At 34.6% G+C, this 26,111-nt stretch overlaps 1 protein-coding gene across 3 annotated transcripts in view; it reads left to right on the top strand.

The window, feature by feature from the left end:
* The window catches only part of CTNNA3 (catenin alpha 3), a 1,666,571-nt gene extending 1,642,623 nt beyond the window's left edge, over positions 1-23,948 (top strand). For 2 of the 3 annotated variants that reach the window (XM_038534067.1, XM_038534068.1), the window contains exon 18: positions 15,529-15,816. In XM_038534067.1, the coding sequence (XP_038389995.1) occupies positions 15,529-15,816 (288 nt within the window). Of the gene's footprint in view, positions 1-15,528 lie in introns of all 3 variants that reach the window. The other variant, XM_038534069.1, reaches the window with a different exon arrangement.
* Positions 23,949-26,111: the final 2,163 nt, after the last annotated feature.

The following is a 26,111-nucleotide window of genomic DNA, read 5'->3' as shown; positions in this document are numbered from 1 at the left end:
TAAATAAGCCATCGCTCTCCCATGTTTTATTTTACTAAGAATAGAGTTAGGGAAAATAACTACTTGACTTTGTATGAATATTTCTTTGATTGAATGAGAGCACAGACATATGAACTTTCTTTTAAAACACACACACTATTATACTCACAGAAATGAAAAAGTAAGTACTATGAAATTTTAAGAATGAAAACATGCCATACTGAAATTGAGGAGACATAAAATCTCATTTTGCTTGTCATGGTTACTATTGCTCACAGAACTTTTCTCCACTAAAGATGTTTTGAGTACTCACTTCCAGCTCAGTTTAACCAATGGGAGACAATTGGTAGACTATTGACAAGCAATCATTTACTTTTGGCTTTTTAGCTACTTTCATAGTCTCATCTTTTTAATTTCCCTTCATACCAGGAATTGTAACAGTTCATGGTGTTGATGATAAGTTGAGGATTGCCTTGCAATAAAGTTCTTGTACTACATTCTGTGTTTGAAACATCTGGAATAGTTTCATTTTCCTCACTGGATCATGACTAATATTTTCACTAAAAGGATTGTGATAAACAGCCTCAGAAATGTGGGGTGTGTGTATGTGTGTGTGCACGCGTGTGTGAGTGTGTGCGCGTGTGTGCATACATGTATGTGTTGGGATAGGAAAGAGTCATAGTACTTGTCCCTTCAACTCTTGTCAGGAAATGTTCTTCTGCTGTTCCTGGCTTTTCAAAACATGGGTAGAATTTGTCTTCAGTTTTGTTCCACCAAAACTTCCAAATTCTATGTTGTATTATTTGCCAGTTCACCTTAAAAACTTATAAATGCCATAGCTTCATTATGTGCATATGTATGTGTACGTGTAAAGCCCCACCTTAGTGTGTTATAAACACTTTCACACATAATCTTAACAACTAGCCCTGAAATGTATTTTTATTATAATTATACTGAAAGGAAACAGAAGCTCAGAGAAGCTAATTATTTTCTTCTCAGGCTGCATATTTAAGGTGTGACAGAATTAGAGTTCAAACATAGATTGTCTACTGTAAAAATCAATGCTTTATTTTTGAGCTAATAAACATATTACTTATTGATATATTGCATTAAAATTATTAAGAGTGATATTAATCTAAAATGCGGGAATTCTCAATTTTCTGAGAAGCATGTCTTTCAACAGATTTGTGTTTAGAGTTTTAAACATAAACAATGAGAAGTATAATTTGAACAAGGATTTTCATCCCATTCTTAGACTCTAAAAACTTTTTGTTTTATGGAGCTTTCATATGGAGCATCTAGGAAATATTGTTTTGGGGCGGAATAGAATGAATAAGTGATATCACGTCTACCTTTGAAAATATTTTGCATATGGTTTCTGTACTTATAGTTCTATAATTTATATAAATGGTCCTTAAAGTATTTTATTTGTGTGCCAAATATCTCCAATAGTTTGTCTCAAGCAATTAGGGTGAAAAAGACAGTATTAGCTTTCCTACATTGATCTTGTTGCCTTATTATGACTCTAATGTTAGATGAAATATAAATTGTTACGACAATGTATAAAAGGGTGATCCAGCCTATTCTAGGTATCATTGAATACTTCCCTAAGAAAGTGATATTAATGTGAGATGTAAGTGGGGAAAAGGAGTCTCCCTGATGAAAAGAGAAGAGGTTATTTCCAGGCAGATGAAATGGCTTGTGAACAGGAATAGAGGTGAGAAAAAAATATGTGGCAAATTTAGAAACTAAAATATTTTAATTTCATTTTATAGCTGAGCCACATAATATAAAAGCAAAAAATAAAGTTGAGTATGCAGGATGAGACAAGACTAGCTAAGACTTTGTAACTTGTAACAAAAACTTTAGAATGAAGATAAATTTTAAAGTCCAATGCAAACCCATCAGTATACTGTAAAACAAATAGATTTGTTTTTTGAGAGGTAATTTTTGCCTTATTGTAGAAAATGGACCAGAGAGGAAGGAAAATACAGAGATAGAGCCCAGAAACATCCTGCAGTTTTCCAAGTTAAAGAAGATAATGACCTGTTAATAGGATGGTGATGGTAGAGAAGGAAAGATAATCGAAGGATTGGACTGAGGGCTGTGGTGATTGACTAGATGTGACTGGTGAAGGAAAATGATGAGTCAAAGGTGATTTTTAGTTTTTGTTTAGGTGGTTGACTAGTTGATGATTCCTCAAGTGAGGTAAGGAATTTTAGATCTAAGATGATGAAATTTTAAGAATCATAATCGTAAGCAAATTAATGGTGATTATAGCCTGTGGATTCAGACTGAAGGGGAAAGATGAGGGCAGAGTTTAAGATCCAGATGATTAAGGAACATCTGGAGAAAACATCCCGCACAGGGAAATTCTACATCTTGCAAACTGAGAGGTAAATGGGTAAAACAGACTTGAAACTAGGAAGAAAGTTTTTAATAAGTATAAAGTACTTAGCAGTTTTGAATATTAAGAACTTATGAAAGGTAAAAACTAAAATTCCTACTAGAAGGAGAAGACTTCCATTTCTGGATAGAATGCAGTAGATTATGATAACCAGTGACTCCACCAACACCAACTAGAAAGCCAGATAAGAAACATTTAGAATTAAGCACAAAATATTTAACATGGCTGTATTTGGACCCCTGGAAGAAAAAGAAGAAAAAAGGAAACAAAAGCAATATTTGAGGAAATAATTGCCTAGAATTTCCTGTTACTGATCAAATTAACGGATCCAAAGCAGGATGTAAAAGAAAAAAATCTGACTAGATACATCATAGTCAAACCAATGATCAAAAAGAAGTCAGTTAATATTTTAAAGGCAACCAGAGAGAAAGACCTCCTTTCTTCAGAGGAGATTCATGAAAACTTATTAACTGCTTTCTCAAAAGAAATGATGGAATCTTGTAGAAGATGGAATGATCTCTTTAAGGGAAAGAAAACAGGTGCCAGTCCAGCATTCTATAACTAAGAATCATATACTTCAGAAGCTGAAATGAAGATCCTTTAAGAAAAAATAAAAACTGATAGGATTTCTCTCTATCAGGCCATTTGAAAAAGCAATACTGAAAGTACGTTTTTATATAGAAGGACATTTTTCTAAAATGGAAACATGGAAATGTAAGGGGAAAATTACATATTTGAGAATATAAAAAATATGGCAGTACAAAAAAATTACATTTACCCTATTGAGTTGAAAATCTATTTAGAAGGAGAATTCACTATGACTATATTGTAAAAATTGAAATGAGTAAATAGAATTTGGATTTTCTAAAGAAGAATGGTAAAAGTAATCTTTATATGTATATTTTTAAAGGATTTGTTTATTTATTTGAGAGAGAAAGCATGAGCAGGAGGAGGGGCAGAGGGTGAGAGTCTCAAGCAGACTTCCTGCTCAGTGCAGAGCCCAGGGCAGGAACTCAACCCCTTGATCCTGAGATCATGACCTGAGCCAAAATCAAGAGTTGGACACTTAACCAACTGAGCCACCCACATGCCCTAAAGTAATACTTTATATTAAATCTTAGTAAATCAAAGTATACTTTAATCTTTAGACTAACCAAAACAAAAATAGTTAAAAAATATATATATATTATATAATAAAATATGTATATGTATATATTCATATATATATATATATATATATATATCTGAGGAGGTACTAGAGAAGGAAAATGGAAGATTATAAAATATGTCATTAGCTCAAAGGAAAGAGGATAAAGATATAGTACACAAATATGTCAAATAAAATATGAATAGTAAGATAGTTATAAACACAACCTGACTTTGTAATTATATTACATAATAGGTGAATGAAGGAATCAGTTAAGGAGTAAAATTTCCAAACTTAAATAAAGAAAATACCATAGAATACTTTAAAAAGAGACTTATATTAAATATAGGGAGGAATGCCTGAGGGGTTCAATTGGTTGAGTGCCTGAACTTTTGGTTTCTAGCTCAGGTCATAATCTTAGGGTCCTCAGATTGAGCCCCATGTCAGGCTTATGCCAGCAGGGAGTCTGCTTGAGATTTTTCTTCTTCCCTTTGTCCCTTCCCCCACTCAATGCTCTCACTCTTTCTCTCTCTCTCAAAACAAATGAATAGATCTTAAAAAAATATATAAGGGCAAATAAAAATAGAAAGTAAAAGATTGAAAAAGGTATGCTCTTCAAACACTAATCAAAAGATTGCTGATAAAGTAGAATTCAAGGCATAATTAGTGCACATGAAGAGCATTTCACAGTTACAAAGTGGTTTTCTAAGAAGACTCTAGCACTGTTATAAATCTCTATGAATTCAATACTCTAATGTAAAATGTATAACCTTTCAAAAATTTGACAGAATTGGACATTTGCTTCTTAGCCTATTGTAGTGACTGAACCTGGGCTTTCCTTGCTATCCTGAACAACCATAACATTGAATGAAATATATATTACAAGTATTTTTAAATACTGGACAATGAATGTTAGAGTCTTGCAAATCCTGAGAAAAGGCAAAAATTATTAAGTGTGAGCTTTAACTTCACCCAAAATTTCACCCAGAGATGTTGCAAGAAACAAGACCAAAATTCAAACAAAATCCCAAAAAAACTAAAAATCAATTGTAATTCTACATATTAGCAATAAAAAGTCAAAGAATTTCCAAAACAAATTTTATAGTAACATTGAAAGCAAAATGTGATGGGAAAAATTATCATCATATATGCAAGATGTTTAAACTGAAAATTATAAACTTTTGTTGGGAGAAACTAAACAGTAAAATGAAGACCTATACTATGTTTATAGATTAAGAGTCAATATTGTTACATCATCATTCTATCCAGAATGACCTACATATTAAACATAATTGCAATCTGTATTCCCACGGGCATTTTTGCTGATTCTATAAATCATAGAAATCCAAATGACCTGAAATAGTAAAATCAATTGTTAAAAAATGAGTTTATGTTGTATGCATTTTACTTTAAAATTTAATATAAGTTATGCCTGAATGTCTCAGTCAGTTGAATGATTGGCTGTTGGTTTCCACCCAGGACATGATCTCAGAGTCCTGAGATCAAGCCCCACATAAGACTCCATGCTCAGCATGGAGTCTACTTGTCACTCTCCCTCCTCCGCTGCTCTTTTCCTTACCCCCACATACAAGCACACAGTCTCTCCCTCTAAGAAAAGAATATAAAACCAAAGGATTCAAAATGGCATAGTATGGCAAAAAGATAAACATAGATATAGAAACAAATTGAAAGTCCCGATATAGGCTCATACATATATGCTCAAATTTAATTTTGACAGTGGTTTCAAACTAGCTTTAAAAAGGAAAGAAAAGCATTTTTACCAAATCGTGCTTGAAAACTGGATATCTACATGGGAAAAAAAAGTGCTATTTACCACTCCACAAACAAAAGTCAATACAAAGCTAGCCATAACCTTAAACATCTAAATCTAAAACTTAAAACATCTAGAAGAAAACATAAAAGAAAATTTTGGTAAGCTTGTTTGGTAGCCTAACATTTTTTGGAAGAAAAGAAAAATCACTAACCAAAAAAATAAAAATAAATTGATAAATTGGATTTCATCCAATAAAATAAAACTAAGAAATCTTCCCTTGCCAGAAAATTAAAAAATGAAAATAAAAATAAGCTCCTGTCCATGAGGTAGCTAAGAAATAAATGATAAAATATGGAAAACATTTGCTCTGAGGTAGAAGATGAATGGAGATACCTGGCAATACTTCTGCACTACGGTGATAATGTGAAAGAAAAAAAGACAAAATAAATAGAAGAAATACAATTGTTATTATTCATAGATGAAGTGTTTGTGTACCAGAAAATCCAAAGGAATCTAGAAAAATATTTAAATAATTAAGTGAATTTTTCATGGTCTCTAGATGCAGGTTAATATAAACATAGGAGAATATATTCAGCTTCATTAGTTATCAATGAAGTGCCAATTAAAATCTCAACTGTAATCCTGCCAAAATAGTTAAAGTGAAAAGTATGAGGAAAAAGTGTCGGTGAGTATATGTAGCAATTGTAACTATCATATATTACTTTTATATATGATAGCATAAATTATGGAAGTATAAATTTGCAGGAGCACTTCCACTTTTTATATGAAAATATCCAATAAAACTGAGCATGCATTTTTATTACTCTGCAATTGCACTTTCAGGTATGTATCCAACAAAATTTCATGTATTTGTTCACCAAAATACATGTAACAGAATATTCATAAATTGCTATTCATAACAGTGCTAAACTCCTTTAAAGTCCATCAACTGTAGAATGGATAAATAAATTATGATGTTTTTACATTGAGGATATTATATCAGAATGAGAATTACGTGATCTCATAAGTGAACTTTGATTAGAAGAAACCAGATGTATAAGGGTATATATTGAATTATTTAATATGCATGTTATATATCTAACATATATGTTATAGAAATAGTATGTAAATATTACATACAAGTATATTTACATATATGCTTATGTTATATAATATATTAATTATATACTATATCATGTATTTAATATATGTATCAATATTATATATGAGTATATTTACATATAATATAATTTACATTGTAAACAATGTTTTGATTATGCATAATATAGTTTATATATTATACATATTTAATATGCATTATATTAATATACATTAGAAAAAAGAAAATATTTTTTAAAGGAAGACCATTTTTTAAAAATTATTTATTTATTTATGAGAGAGAGAGAGGAAGAGACACAGGCAGAGGGAAAAACAAGCTCCCTGAAGAGACCCCAATGCAGGACTCAATACTGGGACCCCAGGATAATGCCCTCAGCCAAAGGCAGACACTCAACCACTGAGCAATCCAGGCAATCCAAAAAGAAAAATTATTTTTGTGAAAATAAGAAATCACTTGAGAAATTATGAAAATAGGGTCAGGGAGTATAACAATTGTTTTTTCAAAATCTAGCTGTGTTTTGAGGTAGGATTTTATGAACATTTAAGCACTACAATGAAAATGTCAATAAAAAGGAATACCATAAAGATGTGGTAGTATAAAAGAATTACTAATTGTGCACAGTCCCCAAGAAGGCAGAGAGAAGTCAAATCTAGAGCACTGTTAGTAGTTGGTTATAGACAGAATAAGAGATAACTCTTTCATTTTAGTGGAAGTGGTTAAGGATAAAATTTAGATTCAGGCAGGTTCATTTTGCTGCTTCTATTTTTGTTTCTAATTTATTGTTGCTATTGTCTGTTTCCTTGCTTATTTGTTTTATATTTATTTCAGGTGAAATGTTCTGCAGAACAAATGAGAATATGAAGTGCTAGAGGTTTGATGAGAGTAGAAGTTTGAAATAATGCTTGGGTAGAATGAGTACAATAATTGTCTACAGACCCAACACAGCATTATCTGTAAGCTTCAGGCTGGTCTCCATCAATTTAACTAGAAACCCATTTTCCAAATGAGAAGATTCTCTAAAAGTAGGAGGGAGTCATCAATAGATCAGTGCTAGGAACATAGGCAGTTCTCTTCTACTAGGTGTTTGTAGCAGAAGAAAATGAACTAAGAAAGGTAGGTGTTGCTAATAGAAGGATTAAATGGTAGGAAGATAATCAAGAGAGAGTAAAGAGTAGGAATGTGAAAAGATTGATGGAAATGGAAGTCCTTGCATGAATTGGAACACTAATGCCATTTGGGTTTTTAGCTTCACAGAACCTACTTTCTCCTTGCTTTTGGTCATGCAAGAAATAAATGTAGGATCTAGGGCCAATCCTGTTACTTCCATGCTCTCAGTCCAGAGTTCTTACAGCGATCATCAAGGTGTCATGCTGAATACCAATAATAGATGTCTGTGGGGAGGGCAGACCTCGGAGCCCTGTCTGATGTTGGAGAGAAGAGAAAGCACAGGTTTTTAACATTGATGTTGAGACAGGCAAATGCCAAAACCTGCCCACTCCTACAACTTCTGCTTGGGAAAGTATGTACTAATTTTTCTGAATTTGTGTAACTAGTACCTGAACTGTAATGATTATGGAAAATTCAGTTCAGCATTTGCCTTTAAGTAAACATAGTTGAAGAGCAGCTAAGGATAGCTCATTGATATTACCAACCATGTTTTTATCACAGGCCATTTCAAATAGAATTAAAAGGCATTTGGAGTAGCCACCTGAATTGGTGTTATGTTTGTGATTATTTCCTTTTAAGATGATGCAGAATGTTTTGGGCTAGAGTATGTGCTTCAGAAAAAAATTAGCTTTGAAAATGCTTTTTGACGGGACAATATTACAAATGAATAAATGTCATAATTCATTTTATGTCTGGCTGTCTCAGTAGTGTTAAATTTCTTTAGTTGTTCCATGCATCGATTTTCCTCCCTTTTAACTTAAGTTATCTTTTTCTGTTGTCACGTTCCGATGGAGGGTTGGCAAAGGACAAATTTACTATGTGAATCCTATCAGTGGCCCTTCGGAATAACTCTTCATATTCAAAGTGGAGCCATCTTCTCAATTTAATTATAAGCTTGACAATTTCAATTTGGATATGTAACTCCATTTTGACTAGCCTTAACAAAGTCCCTAATTTGATTTTCCCATTAAGCCAGCCTGGCTGTTTAGCATTTTTGAATGCATTTGAAAAGAGAAAATGCTTTCAATACAGGTCTTTCTTCTAAAAATCTGTTCAGAAACAAAAGAATATGTCAAGCAAGTATTTGGATAAAATTAGCTCCTCAAGAGAGGTTCAGGATAGATAATAAAAACATATTGAATTAGATTATGGAAATTTGCTGACAAATATATATTTAAACACTTCGAGTGGTGTACAGCTACCACAGATCAATCTAGTGATGAAAATGACACCTATACAATATAAATATTGTAAAAATCTGTAATATTTTTAAGAAACATTTATGCTGTTATCTACCAAGACACATACATAATGCCCTTTCACATTACTTATGCTAAACTTATTCCTAATTAGATAATTTAACTGAGAACTTTAAAACTAAGTAATGATTAAATAGAACCTATAGGTTAGGGAACCAAATCCTGGTTTCTTTCTTTCTTCTTCTTTTTTTTTTATTATCATTTTTAAAAATCATGGTAAGTATACTCTTTAACTGTCATCCCCTATTTCCCACATCCTCTACCTGCCTCCCTTCTGTGAACCATGTCTATTTTCTATAGTTAAGAGTCTGTTTCTTAGTTTGTCTCTCTCTCTCTCTGTTTTTCCTTTGCTTGTTTTATTTCTTAAATTCCACATGAGTGAAATCATAGGGTATATTTCTTTCTCTGACTGACTTATTTCACTCAGCATTATACTCTCTAGCTCCACTCATGTTGTTGCAAATGGCAAGATTTCATTCTTTTTTATGGCTGAATAATATTTCATTATATATGCATATGTATGTGTATATATATGCATGTGTATATATGCATGTGTGTATATATATACACACACCACATCTTTATCCATTCATCTCTTGATGGACACTTGAGCTGTTTCCATATCTTGGCCATTATAAATAATGCTGCCATAAACATAGAGGTGCATGTATCCCTCTGAATTACTGTTTTTGTATTTTTGGGTAATGCGATTCCTGGATCATATGGTAGTTTTATTTTTTAAGTTTTTGAGGAAACTCCATACTGTTTTCCACAGTGGCTACATCAATTTGCATTCCCACCAACAATGCAAAAGAGTTCCTTTTGCTCCACATCCTTGCCAATATCTGCGGTTTCTTGTGTTTTTGATTTTAGCCATTCTGACACATGTAAGGTGATACCTCATTGTACTTTTGATTTCCCTATTGATGAGTGATGTTGAGCATCTTTTCATGTGTCTGTTGGCCATCTGCCTGTCCTCTTTGGAGAAATGTCTATTCATGTATTTTGACCATTTTTAAACTAGATTATTTGTTTTACAGGTGTTGAGCTGTATCAGTTCTTTCCCAATCCTAGTTTCTATTACAAACTAAGGCAAACAAATTAATTTAATTTTATTTGAGAATCAGAGAAAATTTGGTTTGTATTTACATTATGATATATTATATTTTATTTTATTTTAAGATTTTATTTATTCATGAGAGACACACACAGAGAGAGAGGCAGAGACATAGGTAGAGGGAGAAGCAGGCTCCATGCAGGGAGCCTGACATGGGACTTAATCCCAGGTCTCCAGGATCACACCCTGGGCTGAAGACAGCACTAAACCTCCACCCGAGATGCCTAATGACATATTTTAATAATTTAATAATGAAATGATATTATGCAATTCTATGTCAGAATCTATAATATGATTTATGTTCTTTTCTTTATCTTATTGAGATCCACATTTTAAAATTTAAAAATGTTTTGTTATAAATTAGTACTAATCTCAAAGTTTTTAAGCTGTTTGGAGTTTATAATGATGACTGAGTATTTATATTTACAATTTCAAAATAAAAAACGTCTTCTTAGAAAATAATGGAGTATAAAGATTATCAGACCACCATCCTGATAAAATACCTTGGCAAGTAAAATAACTTCATTTTTCTTAGTACCAGTATACATTATAAAAGTTCTATAATATTCCCCAAATCAGTTATTAGGTAGTCAATTTTTAAATTTTAGACATTTTATTAATGTTAGTGCAGATTCTTTAACTATTCATACCTTAAAGTAAACACACATCGAAAGTAACATATTACTGAAAGGCAGGGTGTATAATGGGTAAGAGCACCAGGTACTTGAAAGAGACTGCCTTGGCTCAGATTCTGGCTCTCCCATTTAACAACTGTGTGGCCTTAAGCAAGCTTACCAAGCCTTCCAGTTCCTTTGTTTCCTCATCTCTCTAAAATGGAGATAATAGTAGTACTTACCACATAGTGTTGCTGTGACTTAATGTGTGTCAACTACTTAGAACAGGGCCAACACACAGGAAGCACACAATAGATACATTAACGATTGTTATAAGCTGTTATTATAATTGCAGCCCAACTCCACACATTTGCCTTTCAAGTATTGTACTGTGCAGGTGCAAATCCACCAGGGGTCTTTAAGTTTAGGTAAACATTGAGACTCACAAGAATTTCATAGTCTACACTTGGCACCAGTTTACCCAGAAGGTTTTAAGAAAGGAAATATAACTCTTCAGGCAACGTCAGGATTTTTTCTCTGCAAGAGTCCCGATAGTGGTAGCTTGTATGGCAGTTTGCACAGGGTTTGGGAAGCTATGCTTTCCCCAGGTGACAGCCTAGATGCAAGGGGATGAGATCCATATCAACGGGAGTGAGGTTCCCTTCCTGAGCATCCTCCTATAAAACATATATCTGATAAAGTTCTTCTATCCAGTATTTGGGGAGTTAGAATAGTATAGTACAAGACATTCTGGTGTTCTGACGTATGTAAATGAGAAACTTAGAAAATTAAAAGAAGGAATAACTACCTTGTCTTTTTATTACTCTTGATTATCAACATCGCCATAGGATTTTGACAAGGGTTTGCCAGCAGGTGTTCCACTTGTAGTTGTGAAGGACTTACATCACAGGTATTGAACATGGGTTTTTATAAAAGGATCCAGATGTTCCGTTCTGTCACATGCACAAAAAGTTGACATTTAATGAGGAAAAATAAAGTATCTGTAACGCCATTGAATTGCTCCTTTCCCAGAGCAAAGCATTACAGACATATCTCTAACTAGGACCAAACCTTTTGTCTGAAAACACTCTTAGAATGGGACAAATCGGGGGGATCCTTAGGTGGCTCAGTGGTTTAGCACCTGCCTTTTGGCCCAGGGCATGATCTGGAGTCCCGGGATCGAGTCCCACATCGGGCTCCCTGCATGGAGCCTGCTTCTCTGCCTGTGTCTCTGCCTCTCTCTCTCGGTGTCTCTCATGAATAAATGAATAAAATATTAAAAAAAAAAAGAATGGGACGAATTTGTACTGGCCTCTCCATTGAAATCACAGAATACATACTACAAAGCACAAGAGAAACCTAAAATAAAATCAACTAAGATTCCTATAAACTGATAATAATGAGTAGGATTCTATTGAGATAGTCATAATTTGGATTGTTTACAAAATACATCTTACAGTTAGGGTAAGAGCTAATTTACTAAACATAATCTCTTTATATTTATTTAGATCTTTGAAAAAGATGGGGCATAACTTCCTTATTTATGTTTGAACATGGACAATATTGAGAAACTTATTGTAACATTAGTAGATCAATAAGCTCAGTTATTCTAAAACCACACCAAAGTTGTAAGAAAAGGGACAAATCACCAGCATGCAAAGGGACACTATCTTCCTATTTCCTGCGGTAGGAGAGCAGACTTCCAATTAATGAGAGACTTTTCATTTTAGGTAAAAATCCTCTTTTAAGGGTTATTTAAAACCTCATCTCCTATTATGGAAAGGGGGTATAGAAAGCTTGAATTCAAATATTTATATATAACCTTAGGAGGCTTGGGTTATAGAAGCCATTTTTGTTCTCAGTTGATACCTTGATCAAGAACATTTTATCTAGATCATAGAGGAATGTTATCAGATATTAGGGAAAAAAATCTCCTTCTATGGTAATTATTCAGGTTGCATCTGCCTGGAAGAATGTTCAGTTAATGAAAGTGATTCGTTATCATATGAGAATTTTTGGACCTGAGTTTTACAGCCTGATGGGTTTACTGTACTGGGCTTTTAAAGTATATTAATATTATTGTTTGCACAGGTGCATTTGTGAAATTCAGATTGAATTCTGAATTCAATAAGTTGAACACGGAGACCCCAAGTGATGCATTGCCCAACTCAGATTTGGCTTTGTTTTCACAAAGAAGGTTCTATTGAATACTTCCCTTGAAGGATTTTTCATCAAGGAACACTTACATTTTTTTGCAGACAGGAAATCATGCAGTTACTCTCTATTAATAGGCTTGAGCCACTGTTTGGACCTCAAGCAAAATCTCCTATTATTTGTTAGGCTTGTCTGTGCACCTTGCTTGTGTGGCCAGGTACTTGGCTAATAGCAGAGAGATGCATCTTAGCACACATAGCTCTTAGACTTCAAAGATTCTTATAGAATGCTTGAGAAATTTTCCTCATTAAATGTATTCTTGCAGCAATTGTCCTAATTTGTCTGCAAAACTAGTCTTCACACTCTCCTGGGGGAGGCAATTTATCCTATGGCTTTACTGAGTCACCCAGAGAAGTTTTACTACAGCCATTTAGAATTTTAAAATAAACAGTTTTGTCAGATGCCATCATAAGAGATCACAATGGCACAGACAGGACTTTGCTGATTCAATGAAGAAAGAAGACAAGCCAGTTTCCACATGTTAAAGCATGGATTGAACTTAAACATACTCTCTTGGCTATTGGTTTATATATAATACATGGAAAAATCAAAAGGAAATGAGATAAAATACAATCTATACATAACAAGATTACAAAATCAAAAGGAGGAGACATGCATGTAAAAGGAGAAGAGCCAAAGCCACTGGTGGCATCCTGAATGATAGCAGGTCTCTAGAATGTTCTTCCATGAAAGACTTTATGGTAGCACAGAGCCCTTGGAGTAAACCAAATATTTTCATGTTTGAGAGTGAGAACTCCCAAGGATCCTCAATACTATTCATGTTAATTCATCATTTAGAAACACTTTCTTCTCCCTATGATGAGATTGGAAACTCCTTTCAGAATCTAATTGGCTCCCAGAGGTTTTAATAAAAATTGCTAATTATTAAAGGACCGATTTTAGTCTATAATCCGTCCACAGAGGAGCATTAATAATGAAGTGTGTTATCCTATCCTAAAGTCTAGTGTTTTTTCTTTAAAGTTACGTACAAATTCAGAAGCTCTAAGTGTCCTCTGAAATACATGTGAGTGCTTCATGAAAGACTGTTTAATGTTTGCAAAGCACTTGTCATTCCTGCCACATGTACAAATTCTACATTTCTGGCTTCAATAAGTAAAACGACTTAAAGATATGTAGTTGCCAAGTACTACTGCCTTTCAATTTACATATTTTTTTGGTGTTACCTTTTCAAGGATTTCAGGCTTGGCATATAATGGAGCTAATTAAATTTTCTTCCTAGGAAGCAGCCAGCTAGCCCACTGCCCCAGGCACATAACCTCAGCTTACTACTTTCCTTCACTCATTTATTCTGTATGTGAGATGAGACTCCTTGAGCTGCAAAGGTAGAGTACTCAGGCCACGCAGCTGCTGATGGATTTTAGCAAGCACAGAGCCAGTGTTTGAGTCTCAGCCCTGACAGCACACATCACAGAGAGATGACAGTGGAGGCACATCTTCCTGTAGGAGTTGGCTGGGGATGACAATCTGCCAAACTAAAATAATGGAAGAAGCATTAGTTGTATAAAAATGAACCAGCTCGGCTTAGCTCTAAGGTGTTTTGCGAAATTCTATGGATATCACTCCATTTCCCCCTGAGATTATTTTTGTGAGCAATCCAGAAGACAAAACGATTAAAAACAAAATCATGTGAGAAAAAGTTTGGTTTAGTATTAGTATTTTCATCTCTTTATAATGAGACAATTTTGTCAGTTTTCATAAGAAACAAAGGAAATGTATTTAAAAACAATCAGCTATTTGGTAATCACTACACTAGGTTCCTTGACACATATTTATATTATCTAACTTTAATAAGCGTTTATTTTCTATTAAATATCTGAGGAAACTAGGATGAAAATGGCTAAATGATTTGCCCAAGTTCTGAGGCAGACATAGAATTTAAAACCAACTTTCTTTGACTGAAAAGACTTGGCTCTATCTATTTTAATACACTGCATGATCAGTTTAAAAGTTCTGTGTTTAAAAAAAAAGAGAGAGACACTTTTAGGTAGAATTATGAAAGTGAATGGTATATATGCATGTGTACACCTATATGTGTGTATAATATTTATGTGAAACTATAAATTCCCTGAAAGGAAGAGTTTTCAGTTGCTGTTTTTATAAAGTTACTTACATATACTATAGCTTTTATTGTGGATAGTCATCTTTTTTTTAAGATTTTATATATTTATTCATGAAAGACACACAGAAAGAGGCACAGACACAGGCAGAGGGAGAAGCAGGCTCCGTACAGGGAGCCCAATGTGGGTCTCGATCCCAGGACTCCAGGATCACACCCTGGGCTAAAGGCGACGCTAAACCGCTGAGCCACCCGGGCAGCCCGGATAGTCATCTGTTATAGAAAGGGCTCAGAATTACCCCTGGAAATAGGGAAATTCATTACGAAGAAAGCAGCGACCATCTGGACCTGGACCTTACAATATTACATAGAAGTTATAAAATCTCTTTCACTGAAAACCAAGAGGTGGAAATTAATCTCTTTAAGATATAATCTCAGAAAATAGGATAGGAATGTGTTTATGCATCAGATAAAGAGATAAATGATAAATTCAAGTGGATAGATGAATGTAAATATTTACATAGATACACAAAATGCGGATTAATTCATTTCTGGGGGTAAAATGAAGTGGAACATTTCAGTTTCTGTAACATTAAATCTTTTTATATTTCTGATTGCATTCATGAATAATAGCTCTTTTTTCCCTCCTACAGTTGGATAGCGTCACCTCCCTGATTCAAGCAGCCAAAAATTTAATGAATGCTGTGGTGCAAACAGTGAAAATGTCTTACATTGCCTCAACCAAGATCATCCGAATTCAGAGTCCTGCTGGGCCCCGGCACCCAGTTGTGATGTGGAGAATGAAGGCTCCTGCAAAAAAACCCTTGATTAAAAGAGAGAAGCCAGAGGAAACTTGTGCAGCTGTCAGACGAGGCTCAGCAAAGAAAAAAATCCACCCAGTGCAAGTTATGAGTGAATTTAGAGGAAGACATGTCTACTGAAACCACTCTTCTCCTCTAGTGCCTATATTACAAAGTCCGGACTAAACACAGTGTTTTAATTTTGCACTTAATTCATTTGTAAGTTCACTAACTTTTTAGAATTTAACCCACAAATAATGTAAAACATTGGAGGCAACATATATTTGGGATCATGTCGTTGTCATCTGTGTATGACCAGTACCTAATAAGTACTCAGTACATGCTTGTTGAATGAGTGAACCTTTTAGGGGTCATCCAGTCTTTCCTGTCACAGATGATATCTTACATTTATTACCAAATGAACACTGGAGACTCAAGTGAGTCCTGTTCATCTGTAATAGCTAAAGTACACTCACCTTACCATTTTGGATTAAAATACTGACATGAGCTCTTGACTTAGTTTTCAATGAAAGCAAAAGACTTCATAAAATATTTCCCCCTTAATCTCTCTATACTTTTTAGTCCTACCTAACCTAACAGACGTATGTGATTCTCTTGATATCTAGAGTTTGAATTTTTTTTCAATCTCTAGATATTTGTATCTATTGTCAATTGATTAGGCTAACACCACAAACTAACCAAGCTCAGTGGTCAAATTCAGCCTTGATTATTAATGAAGCATTTTTGTAACATTATAAATAATACAGTGAGTTTTGATGCCACAAATGCACCTTTAGGCTTCCATAGTGTTCAGCAGTTCTGTACATTGTTAGATTTAAATGGTTCACCAGAATACATATGGAAGAGAAGTTATGAGTCATTGGGGGAAATGGGATACCTAACTATATGCCTGGGTGAGTTATGATTACAAAAATAGGAGTTCTGCATGACTCTAAAAATAGATATGTATTAGCTTGCAATTGTAATTAAATGGAAAAGGCTAGTTTGAAAAACATTTTGCTGTTGAGTAAAATACAACTGCATGAAATGTATCAGTGAACTAGGAACTAGAGTTAATGGCAATGAAACTGGAGTGATTTTAACAACATTATTTAAAATAAAAGTCGTTGAGGTAATTTTATAACTCCAGTCACCACACTCATCTTTAGTTAAGTTGCTGAAGGACTTCATAATAGTCTTAGTGTCTAGTGCATTGCCTCTCCCCTGCTCTCTCTGTCTCTGTCTTTGTCCCTGCCCCACATCTCCTTCTTTGGAGGAGTTGTTTCATTTTTTCTCACACACAGAGTTACCATTCACAAGTTTGCTAACATGCATTCCCTATTCTACTTAATCAAAATTATGCTATTACTGTAACTTGACTCTGTACAACATTGCCATTAATGAGTTGTTTCAACAACTATGTCATCTTGTTTGATGAAGTAAAATCCAAACACGCAACATCAGTTGATTCCAGGAAGAGCAGTTTGGGTAAAAGAATGTGTGAAACATAAGAATGCATAAAGTTGAGAGTATGATATGTATGGTACCTTGAGCTAAACAGTGTGGGGAAAAGATTTGTTTAATAGATCATTATCAATTATGTGGAAAGTGCTAACTTTCTATTGTTATGAATTATTGTATTCTTCCAAATGCTGAGCTGCCTTGGCTCAGCATATAAACTTCCTAGGAGGTGAAGCCATAGGTCCTCCCTGCCTTGCACTCTACACTGGCCTACAATAATTATCTAGGACAGAGTCTCCTCTCTAAAAGAAAAAGTAGCGTAGAAAGGAATTAGAGAATCCAGATTTTTCTATTTTCCAGAACTATTTAGATAATAAAAAGCAAAAACGGGAGTTCCTTTCATTGAAATGCTACTATCATTTTCTTCCAAGAGTAGATATTACAAGACTGACATCTATAATCTACTTTTCTCAGATAGAAGTGTGAATTTATAATGTAGTTGAGAAAACAATTTTTTTTTAAAAATCACCAAACTACTAGTTGTATATCTTAGTTCCTAAAGCCACAAGTCAAGAATCCTAAGTATCATTTAGGAAACTAATGTCTGTTTGATTCTACGTCAGCTTTCCACAAGTTGGAGTTTAGAATGCAGGATTCATGCCAAAAGAACAAATACCTTGAAATCATATCACTACCAAATAACCTCTATAGCTTAAAAAAATGACACTTTACCCAAAATGAGGTATGAACAAGGCCTCTTCTTCAAGTAGGTAGATTTCCAGCTTAGCTCAAAGCAAATAACTGTAATTAAACAAAATAATTAAAAACATGACTTGGAGAATGTCCCAGAAGCGAAGTCCACTGTAGTAATTATCAAAGGTGCAATAAGACATATAGAGCTGAGAATGATATCTGTCTACTTAAGTAAAATTTCCACAGTGGGCCATTTTGAAGCTTAGTTAGATTCAAACCCACTAATAAGTGCTTATACACAAGAAAAACTAGCAGCAAATATATTAAATGTTTGTGCTAGAAAGCATAGTTAGATGAACCTTATCAGGAAATATGAATGTACTATATATAGTTATATTTAAGTGCTTCTTCTGTGGGGGAATGGTGGACATTTATTAATGAGAGTGACAGGTTGGTGGCCCATCCATGAACCTTTTGAAACCATATCACAGATTGGTGTTTCTTCTGATGATACATTTGCTTTCACCTGCTAATCAAAACTCACTTTTTTTTAAGTGAAATAAATGTATGCTAACTTTTGTAGGAAAAAAAAGAAAAAAACCTTGAGAGAGAGAGGAGAGGATTTATATGATCTACAAGGATAGCTCCACTCTACTTAGTCAAACAGCAGACTGGAATCAGACTGATAACTTAAATAAAAGGGAGATACTTATATTTCTCATTCTTCTTGTTTGAGAAAAAACTTCCAGTTTTTTTTAATTAAAATTATCTTTAGTAGATTATTATTTCACTGATATTTTTTATCACAACTGGAAATAATTGGATTAAAATATTTCTTTCCAATGGCGATTCTAGGTACAATTCAATGAATGAGTCAGGAAAAGATTTCAAACCCCAAACTTCTAAGATAATTTTTTAATGATCCTGTTTCTGTTTCTCTTAAGACATGAATGAAAATAATGAATATTAGAAAATATAATATTCTTATTTATTCTCTCTGTTTTTTGCAAAACTCTTAATTTATCAATATCTGTATAACATATGTTCTCCATCACATGCCTTCTGTGTAAGGGTTAAGGACTCCACAGTCACGTAGAAAGGCTCACTTTTTCAATATGGCATTCTGGCTCACTTACCAGCTTCAAAGGAGGTCAGTTTTCAAGTCATAATACAGCAAGATAAAATTATGAATATGTAGATAAAAGCCCAATTTGAGCCTCAAACTTAATAATTTGTGTTCCTCGTATTTTATAATGAGTGGCTGAAAAGCCTAATGTCTCACACCAGAGAAAATACTTTCAGTGGCTTTCTATACCTTTCTACACCTCAAGGTGGTCTTTTCATCATCCATCCCTGAGCTAAGGACCCTCATATTAACTGCTGACAGTTCTCTCCCAGATTGATGCAGTCAGGGTTGCTCATCCCAATTATGCCCAGTTCATGTCCTTTCCTCTTGGTCCATGCACCAAAAATACCTTTCTCTCATCTCTCATCTCTGTAAGTATCTATCCCACATAGAAATTGATTAATATATTCTATAGCATTAAAATTATAAATTTGAATTCGCAGCAGCATTAGTTCTTGCTTTATTTTTTTTTTTTTGGGGGGGGGAGTGTTTTATTCTATTCCAGAAAATATTCTTACTTTTTTGGTATCAAGTGCACACTTCCTGACAGGGATTGAGGTTCCCATGGATACAGATTTCAGTATAGTGGCAAGATGAGTGGGATGAGATCTGAGACTTTTCCTGGTGATATTTACCATTCTCCAGTGAATTCATTGCAGAATTGCTATCCTGTTGCAGGATCATCATAGGTAATTCTCTAGGTCAGCAAAGTAGACATCAGAATATCAAGCTGAATGAAATCTGTACTTTGTTTTGTCAGCCAGTCTTTTGCCAAGACAGCCTGTCTATTGCATATTTAGGAATCAAATAGTCATTTTTCTGTTTGGATAGTCAGAAATATTTGTTTGACTTGATCAGAAGGTTTAGGGTCACCTAGTTAAAAGATTATAACTTGCATATAATTTCAAAAATTCTTTTTAAGTAAACTAGGAAAATTTCTGCAAACTGAGAAATTTATATTTCTATATCATTTTCATTTGTATATCACATATCAGGAAATAACACTTAGATGAAAACTCTATACCATTTTTGTCATAACTCTTTCCATGTTGTTACGATATCTTTAGTATTAATATTTTGCATGCTACTACCAAATAAAAAAGCCAGGCTTAATGACAGAAACATCTACATATAAAGTAAAGTTTTCACTTTGGCCTATTGGGTCTACTAGGAAAGAAAATGTGGACTTTATTAAAACCAGGTATATGTAACTACAGATGTTTTAATCAAGATTGTAACACTATCCTAGATATCTACAAGAGAGAAAAGAAGAGGATTAAAATTTTAAACAGTTTATTTGCCATTTTAAACTAATTCACATGAACAAGAAATTTTTCTTTTAAATCAAATAAACAGTAGTTTACGACAGTCATCATTTTACATGTGAGTTTCCCCCCCTACCAGCATAGGATCTATTCCTAAACACTTCAAAAGAAGAAAATTAATACCATTTGAGAGAACCATTTTGAAATGGAACCCAGCCTTACCAGGACCCTGTCTATGGCAATGGTTGTTTCTAGAGTTGGCATTTATGTAGATCCCAGGATGAGATGTTTCATGGCTGCAGGCTGGCTTGTGGCATCCAAAAGTCCCCATTGGTTTTTTGGGAACGAATCACAAGGACTGCCTTTCAAAATGAGTTTGACAAGTTGGAGAGAAAAAGCAGTATATACAGAGCAGTTCTAAAGGGATGTAAGGAAGAAAGTGACAGAGGCAGGAGAATGAGTAAGAAAAGTAGTTGCAGAAGCAGATAACTTATAGCCAAAAGGAGGAAAGGTTTTTGGTTCTATGAAGATTGGGCAGTCTCCTCCTGAGGAATATTTTAAGGATAGAAAATGGTACTTGTCTTTGGTGGTTTGGGTAAAGTCATGTAAGTGGCAGGAGGATGAACTATATAATTTTGGGGATGATTTAGTGATATTGTTTGCAAGATAAGAAAGGGAAATTCTAGGCTGCTGATGGGTGATATTCTTCCCAATATCAGAGCTCCTCAGGATAATCACACATCAATGATTTTAATAAATATTTGTTGAGCAACTATGACCTTCCAGACACTGTTCTAGGTTCTTAGAATACACCAGGTAACAAAACAAACAGTGGTCTTTACCCCATGAACCAACTCTGTGTTAAATACTATTACCTTGTTTAATTCTCTTACTAATCCTATAGGATAAACATTGTTAACTCCATCTCACATATAAGGACACTGATGTTTAAGCAGGATAAGAATCTTGTTTGAATATTTATTTGCTTTAGAATTTCTTTTGTTGCAATCTAGAATCTGAACTTTGGTCATTATACCAACCAGACTTCTTGAAAAAAGAGATTGGGTTTTTTCAGTTTAAAATGAAATAATGAAATACACATTTCAAATGCCGCCTACTTCTTATGTAAGAGCAAATAGATGGAAAGTTTAAAAAATATGTTATCTATCTGTAACTACATCATTTAAAGTAGATAAAAGGCGGTCACATAAGTAATTAGGTGAATATTCTCACCTCTAATAATCTGAATTAGAGTATCAGAAGTATGATGAATGAATATTTCAATTATATGTGATCTGAAATAGGATGAAAACCCTTGGCAAATTACTTTTACTATGATAGAGGAGACTTCTATGCAAATGCCTGTTTCAATCCATCTTCAGCATTGATTGTTGAAAAACATATGTTGGTACCATTTCTTTCCTATTTCATTGCTAATGTGTGCTTGTGTGTTTAAAGTTATGGATCCAAGGGGATCATTGGCCAAGGACTATTGAAATAAGATAGGGGTTCTTTGTATTCTAAAATGACCAAACTGTAGCAAATGTATGTTTCCTGTTTTATGGAAGTCATAAATGTATATTGTGTGTATGTGCCTGGCCTGCAGGTAAATGTAGTTCTTTAACTCTATGTGGTCCTGCTTCCTATAGCCAACTGAAGGCTTGACTCTTCTTGTCCATGTTACTATTGGGACTTAAATGACTTTCTGATCTTTCTTAAAGTGGAGCCACAGGTCTTTTTTTCAAACTGAGAATGTGTTTACTTGGGGTCTTTGCTATTGGATACCTGGCTCTCATGATGGTTCCTATACCCATCTGTAAGAAAAAGAAGCTCTCAGGAAGGAATTTCTATTTGAAAAAAATGCTCAGATTTCTAACGATCATCTCTAACTTTCTCTTCAATGGAGAACATTTACAAAAGCCACTCAAAGGGTAGTAGCAGAGCAGTCTCCATGTTTTCCTTTCACATGGGATATTTTCTACTTCTAAAGTTTTCTTTCCTTTGCATTTTCAAGAAGAATGTTTATGTTTAATTCTTTTTTTTTTATCTTGAAGGTTATGTAGAATCTCTTGAAACATTTTGAAGTCCCCTTTCAAAAATTACATCAATAGTTCTAAGACCATAGGTAACTTTTCTTGCAATTCAGACAGCCATGTTTTACACAGTGCCAAACCAACCCTCAGCAGTCCCTTTGGTCAGTTTGTCATCTTTGTGAATTATCTGAATCTCTCTGTGGTAGTCACCAAGAGTCTAGCTTAGACAGGCAGATTTTCTTAACCTAGGCTTCTAACATCAAGTTTGGACTGGGGTGTTTGTTAATAAAGCAAAGGGAGCAAGTCTGAGATGTTAGTCCATGCTCTCTTAAACAGAACTTTCCTTCTTCCTGAGGATTTAAACATAAAATTGATTTTAAAAATACTGATATAGTGTTCCATTGCTTGTCAAATCTTTTGCCATTATAACTCTGTGTTTTTCTGTGTTGATATTCATTGTGTCCATGGGGATATAAATATGAGAATTTCATCAACTGTCTTGCAAGGTTAAGCTGTGCTTCTTACTAGTTTTGAAATTTTTCCTTGTATAGTACAATCCCTCCGAAGATAATTACATTGGACCTAAATGACAGCATAATGGTTTTTCTTCCATATCTGTTACTAACAATTCCCTGAAAACAGAGCTAGACAAATGCTATGCCCAATTTATTTTTTTAAAGATTTTATTTATTTATTCATGAGAGACACAGAGAGAGACAGAGGCAGAGGGAGAAGCAAGCTCCTAAAGGGCAGCCAAATGTGGGACTCGATCCCAGGACTGGACCATGCCCTGAGCCAAAAGCAGATGCTCAACCACTGAGCCACCCAATCTATGGCCAATTTAATACCTAACAGTTGAGACTTAAAATTTTCTTCAGGAAGCTGGTAATTAAATATGAATTAAAACTTCATGAAAGACTTCCAGGTGCCCCTGCCTTCATTTTGATTATATTTTAGTTGGATGGTGACTTGGGAAAGAAAAATCTCTTACTTTACCTTATACTTTCACAAGCAACAGCTTTGACAATTTAAATTTGGTGACATTTCTGAAGGTAGCGTGCACGTTATAATTAAAGATGAAGGGCAGAGTTAGATGAAGATAGTCTGGAGTGAAATAAAAGTAAGCAATAATAATAATCATGCTTATTGTAGCAATATCTTGAAAGCTTAAGTTTAGTGGCATTTGAGATGTTTCAAACCATCCAGCTTATACATCTTACCCTGCTGTTCAGAAGGCAGTGAGGTTGAGTGAACCACTCACTATAGTAATGGCCAATTTGAAGCAGTATTATGGTTTGGATATAAAGAAACTTCGGCAAAAGCACTTGTGGATCTTTCAGATCCATATTTATCCTTAAAGTCAGTTTCACCAATCAATAAAAATGAATTATTTATCCAAGAATAGATAAAGCTCTTTAATGTCCTCATGACATCGACATAGAAGCCCAAATACTCCTTGTTTGAGATTCTGCATGCTTTTTGTGCTTTACTGAATCAATGAAATTTTTCTTTCATTTTGCTCTCAATTGAATAATTTCACACACATAACCTTGGGTTTGTTTTGAAGTTATGTAGAATTATTTGAAATGGTATTTTAATTTCAACTCATGTCACTGTATAGTTTATTAGTAATTTGCTCAACTGATAATTAAGTCATGTTTGTTAAAGCAATAAAAATTCATTATGCATTTGGCATTCATCTTTGTTGGTATGTGTCTTATCTGGGGCAAAAAAATGGTAAATGAATTGCTGAGTCATCTAATCATGTGCTTCTAGGTATCACCCTATTCCCCTCTTCCTTCGTTACACATGTTACAGTTTGAGTCAGGAGGGGGGACGTGTTACTTTTACAAACTATTTCATATACACAAGTAATATGCACCATATCTGATATAATTAAGTTTTTGGTTTAAATGAGCATTTGTTTTGCTCAACATGGACCTTTGACTTTTGACCTTAGTCATGTATATGTAATAGAAGAATTGTTCTCTAGCTTAGAATTTTATAGAAACAGCCAATATTTTTTTTCTGAGGCTGCTTGAATGCATACTCCATAGCCAACATAGAATATGACACAGGTGATAATCCATGTTTAGTTTGAATCCTACAGAGATAGTCTCTGGATACTCTTCCAGGACTTACACACTATTGTTACCTGCTCTGAGACATCACTTCCTCCCTTCAGGGCCCTAGTACTTCTGAACACTTATTGCTAAGTCTCAGTCTGTTTCTTTACTTTCTCCAAATGCAGTCTGCAAGTGTAGAGTCTTTATCACTTAGTTTCCCTCATTCAGTTGTGCCAGACACTGGCTGCCTCTTGGTTAATGAAAATGCCAGCATGAAGTTGCCTTTCTGGGTCAGTCCCTCCTGGGCCACAGGAGCTGATATTTGCTCTGACAGCAGCATTCTCTCCACCTTGATCTGATTGCCATGCTCACTCGGAAAGTGGGGGGCAGTGGGACTAAAAGCACTCTTGGCAAGAAGAGTCTGTACCTGCCTGGAAGCTGAGCTGATGTCCTGTCATTTCCTGGGCAACACCATTATACATTTCATCCAGGAGCGGTAACTCAGAGATTTAACTTCCAGTCATCACACATTCAATATCCTGTGGCTTATGAGGGAAAAGCTCCTGTTGTCTTTCATTGTCAAGAAACTCTGGCTTCCTATCCTTTCTGAATCCCTTGTTTTGGGAGAGGAGGAGAGGTTCCTTGAGGAATAGGTCCAAGGAAAGGAGTTCTAATGGAGGCAAAAGGGAATGTCAAACCCAAGGGAAATAGCGAGGGAAGGGATCTGGGTGGACTGGCTTACACCCAGATTTATACCAAATTGCCCTTGCCCTTTGTCCTTATGGATCGATCCCATTAGAGTCTTGAGGCTTGAACTGCTACTCTCAACTCCACATAGAGGTAGATACAATGCCTTATCTCCTCCCATCTCTCCTGCCTGCTCACTATTCCCTCGAGTTGTTGTTGGTGACAGATGTTAGGTGTGCAGGTAAAGTCTATAGGTTACCCTCTATAACAGCAAAAAAGACAAATCCCAAGGGACAAAAGGGGTCTGTCCTCCTATATACAGACCTAAAATCCTCACTTATTGATATGCCCTCTGAAGGCACGGATTCAAAGCAAGTATGGGCAGAGAATGAGAAGAAGATCCTTCTTGTTGTTTTATTTGGCTTCAGAGGGAGCTTCTGTGATAGTGCTGGGGATCCACAGCTGGGTTCTGGAATGTCTCCATCCTTTCATTAGATACTCGTAGCAGCCTTCATCCACTGACCCAACCCATTATACCTCTAGTCACTCTGAGACTTACTGCTCTGAGCTCTAAATTTTAAGACCCTAATGCTGCACCAGAGAAATGTTTTAGTTTCTTAGGTCAATTATTCCCTGAAATCATTGGAGCAATGAGCATACCATGCTCATTTTTGTATCTCTGACCCTGACACAGTTATTGACATAAGAATAGCTTAACTGATATTTTTAGAAGGAATGAGGAAATTCATGAATGAGTTTGTTTCACATGAATGAATGCATAAATCCACACATCTACAATTCAGATCCTCTCTGAACTATCTAAGCTAAAATTCTGAGCATTTGTTAATTCTCAGTATCTCTTTAAAGAGACAGTAATGAGTGTCAGGGACAGTATTCAAAAACCCCTGATTCTCCTGACTACTCTTCCAAAACTATTACAGCTGCCTTAGAAAGGGAAGTCACTGAAGAGAGAAAGCCAACAGATGTTTTTCACTCATTTGTTTATTAAACAGTCAAAAATATTTCTTAAGGAACTATTATACGCAAAGGTGTTATCAGTGATAGGAAAAAAAAAACACTGAATGTTTTGGAATCAAGATTTGGG

Source organism: Canis lupus, chromosome 4 (genome assembly GCF_011100685.1).
Source record: "Canis lupus familiaris isolate Mischka breed German Shepherd chromosome 4, alternate assembly UU_Cfam_GSD_1.0, whole genome shotgun sequence".
Lineage (NCBI taxonomy): Eukaryota > Metazoa > Chordata > Mammalia > Carnivora > Canidae > Canis > Canis lupus.
The sequence above is the reverse complement of the archived record's forward strand: the minus strand, read 5'-3'. Positions and strand labels throughout refer to the sequence as shown.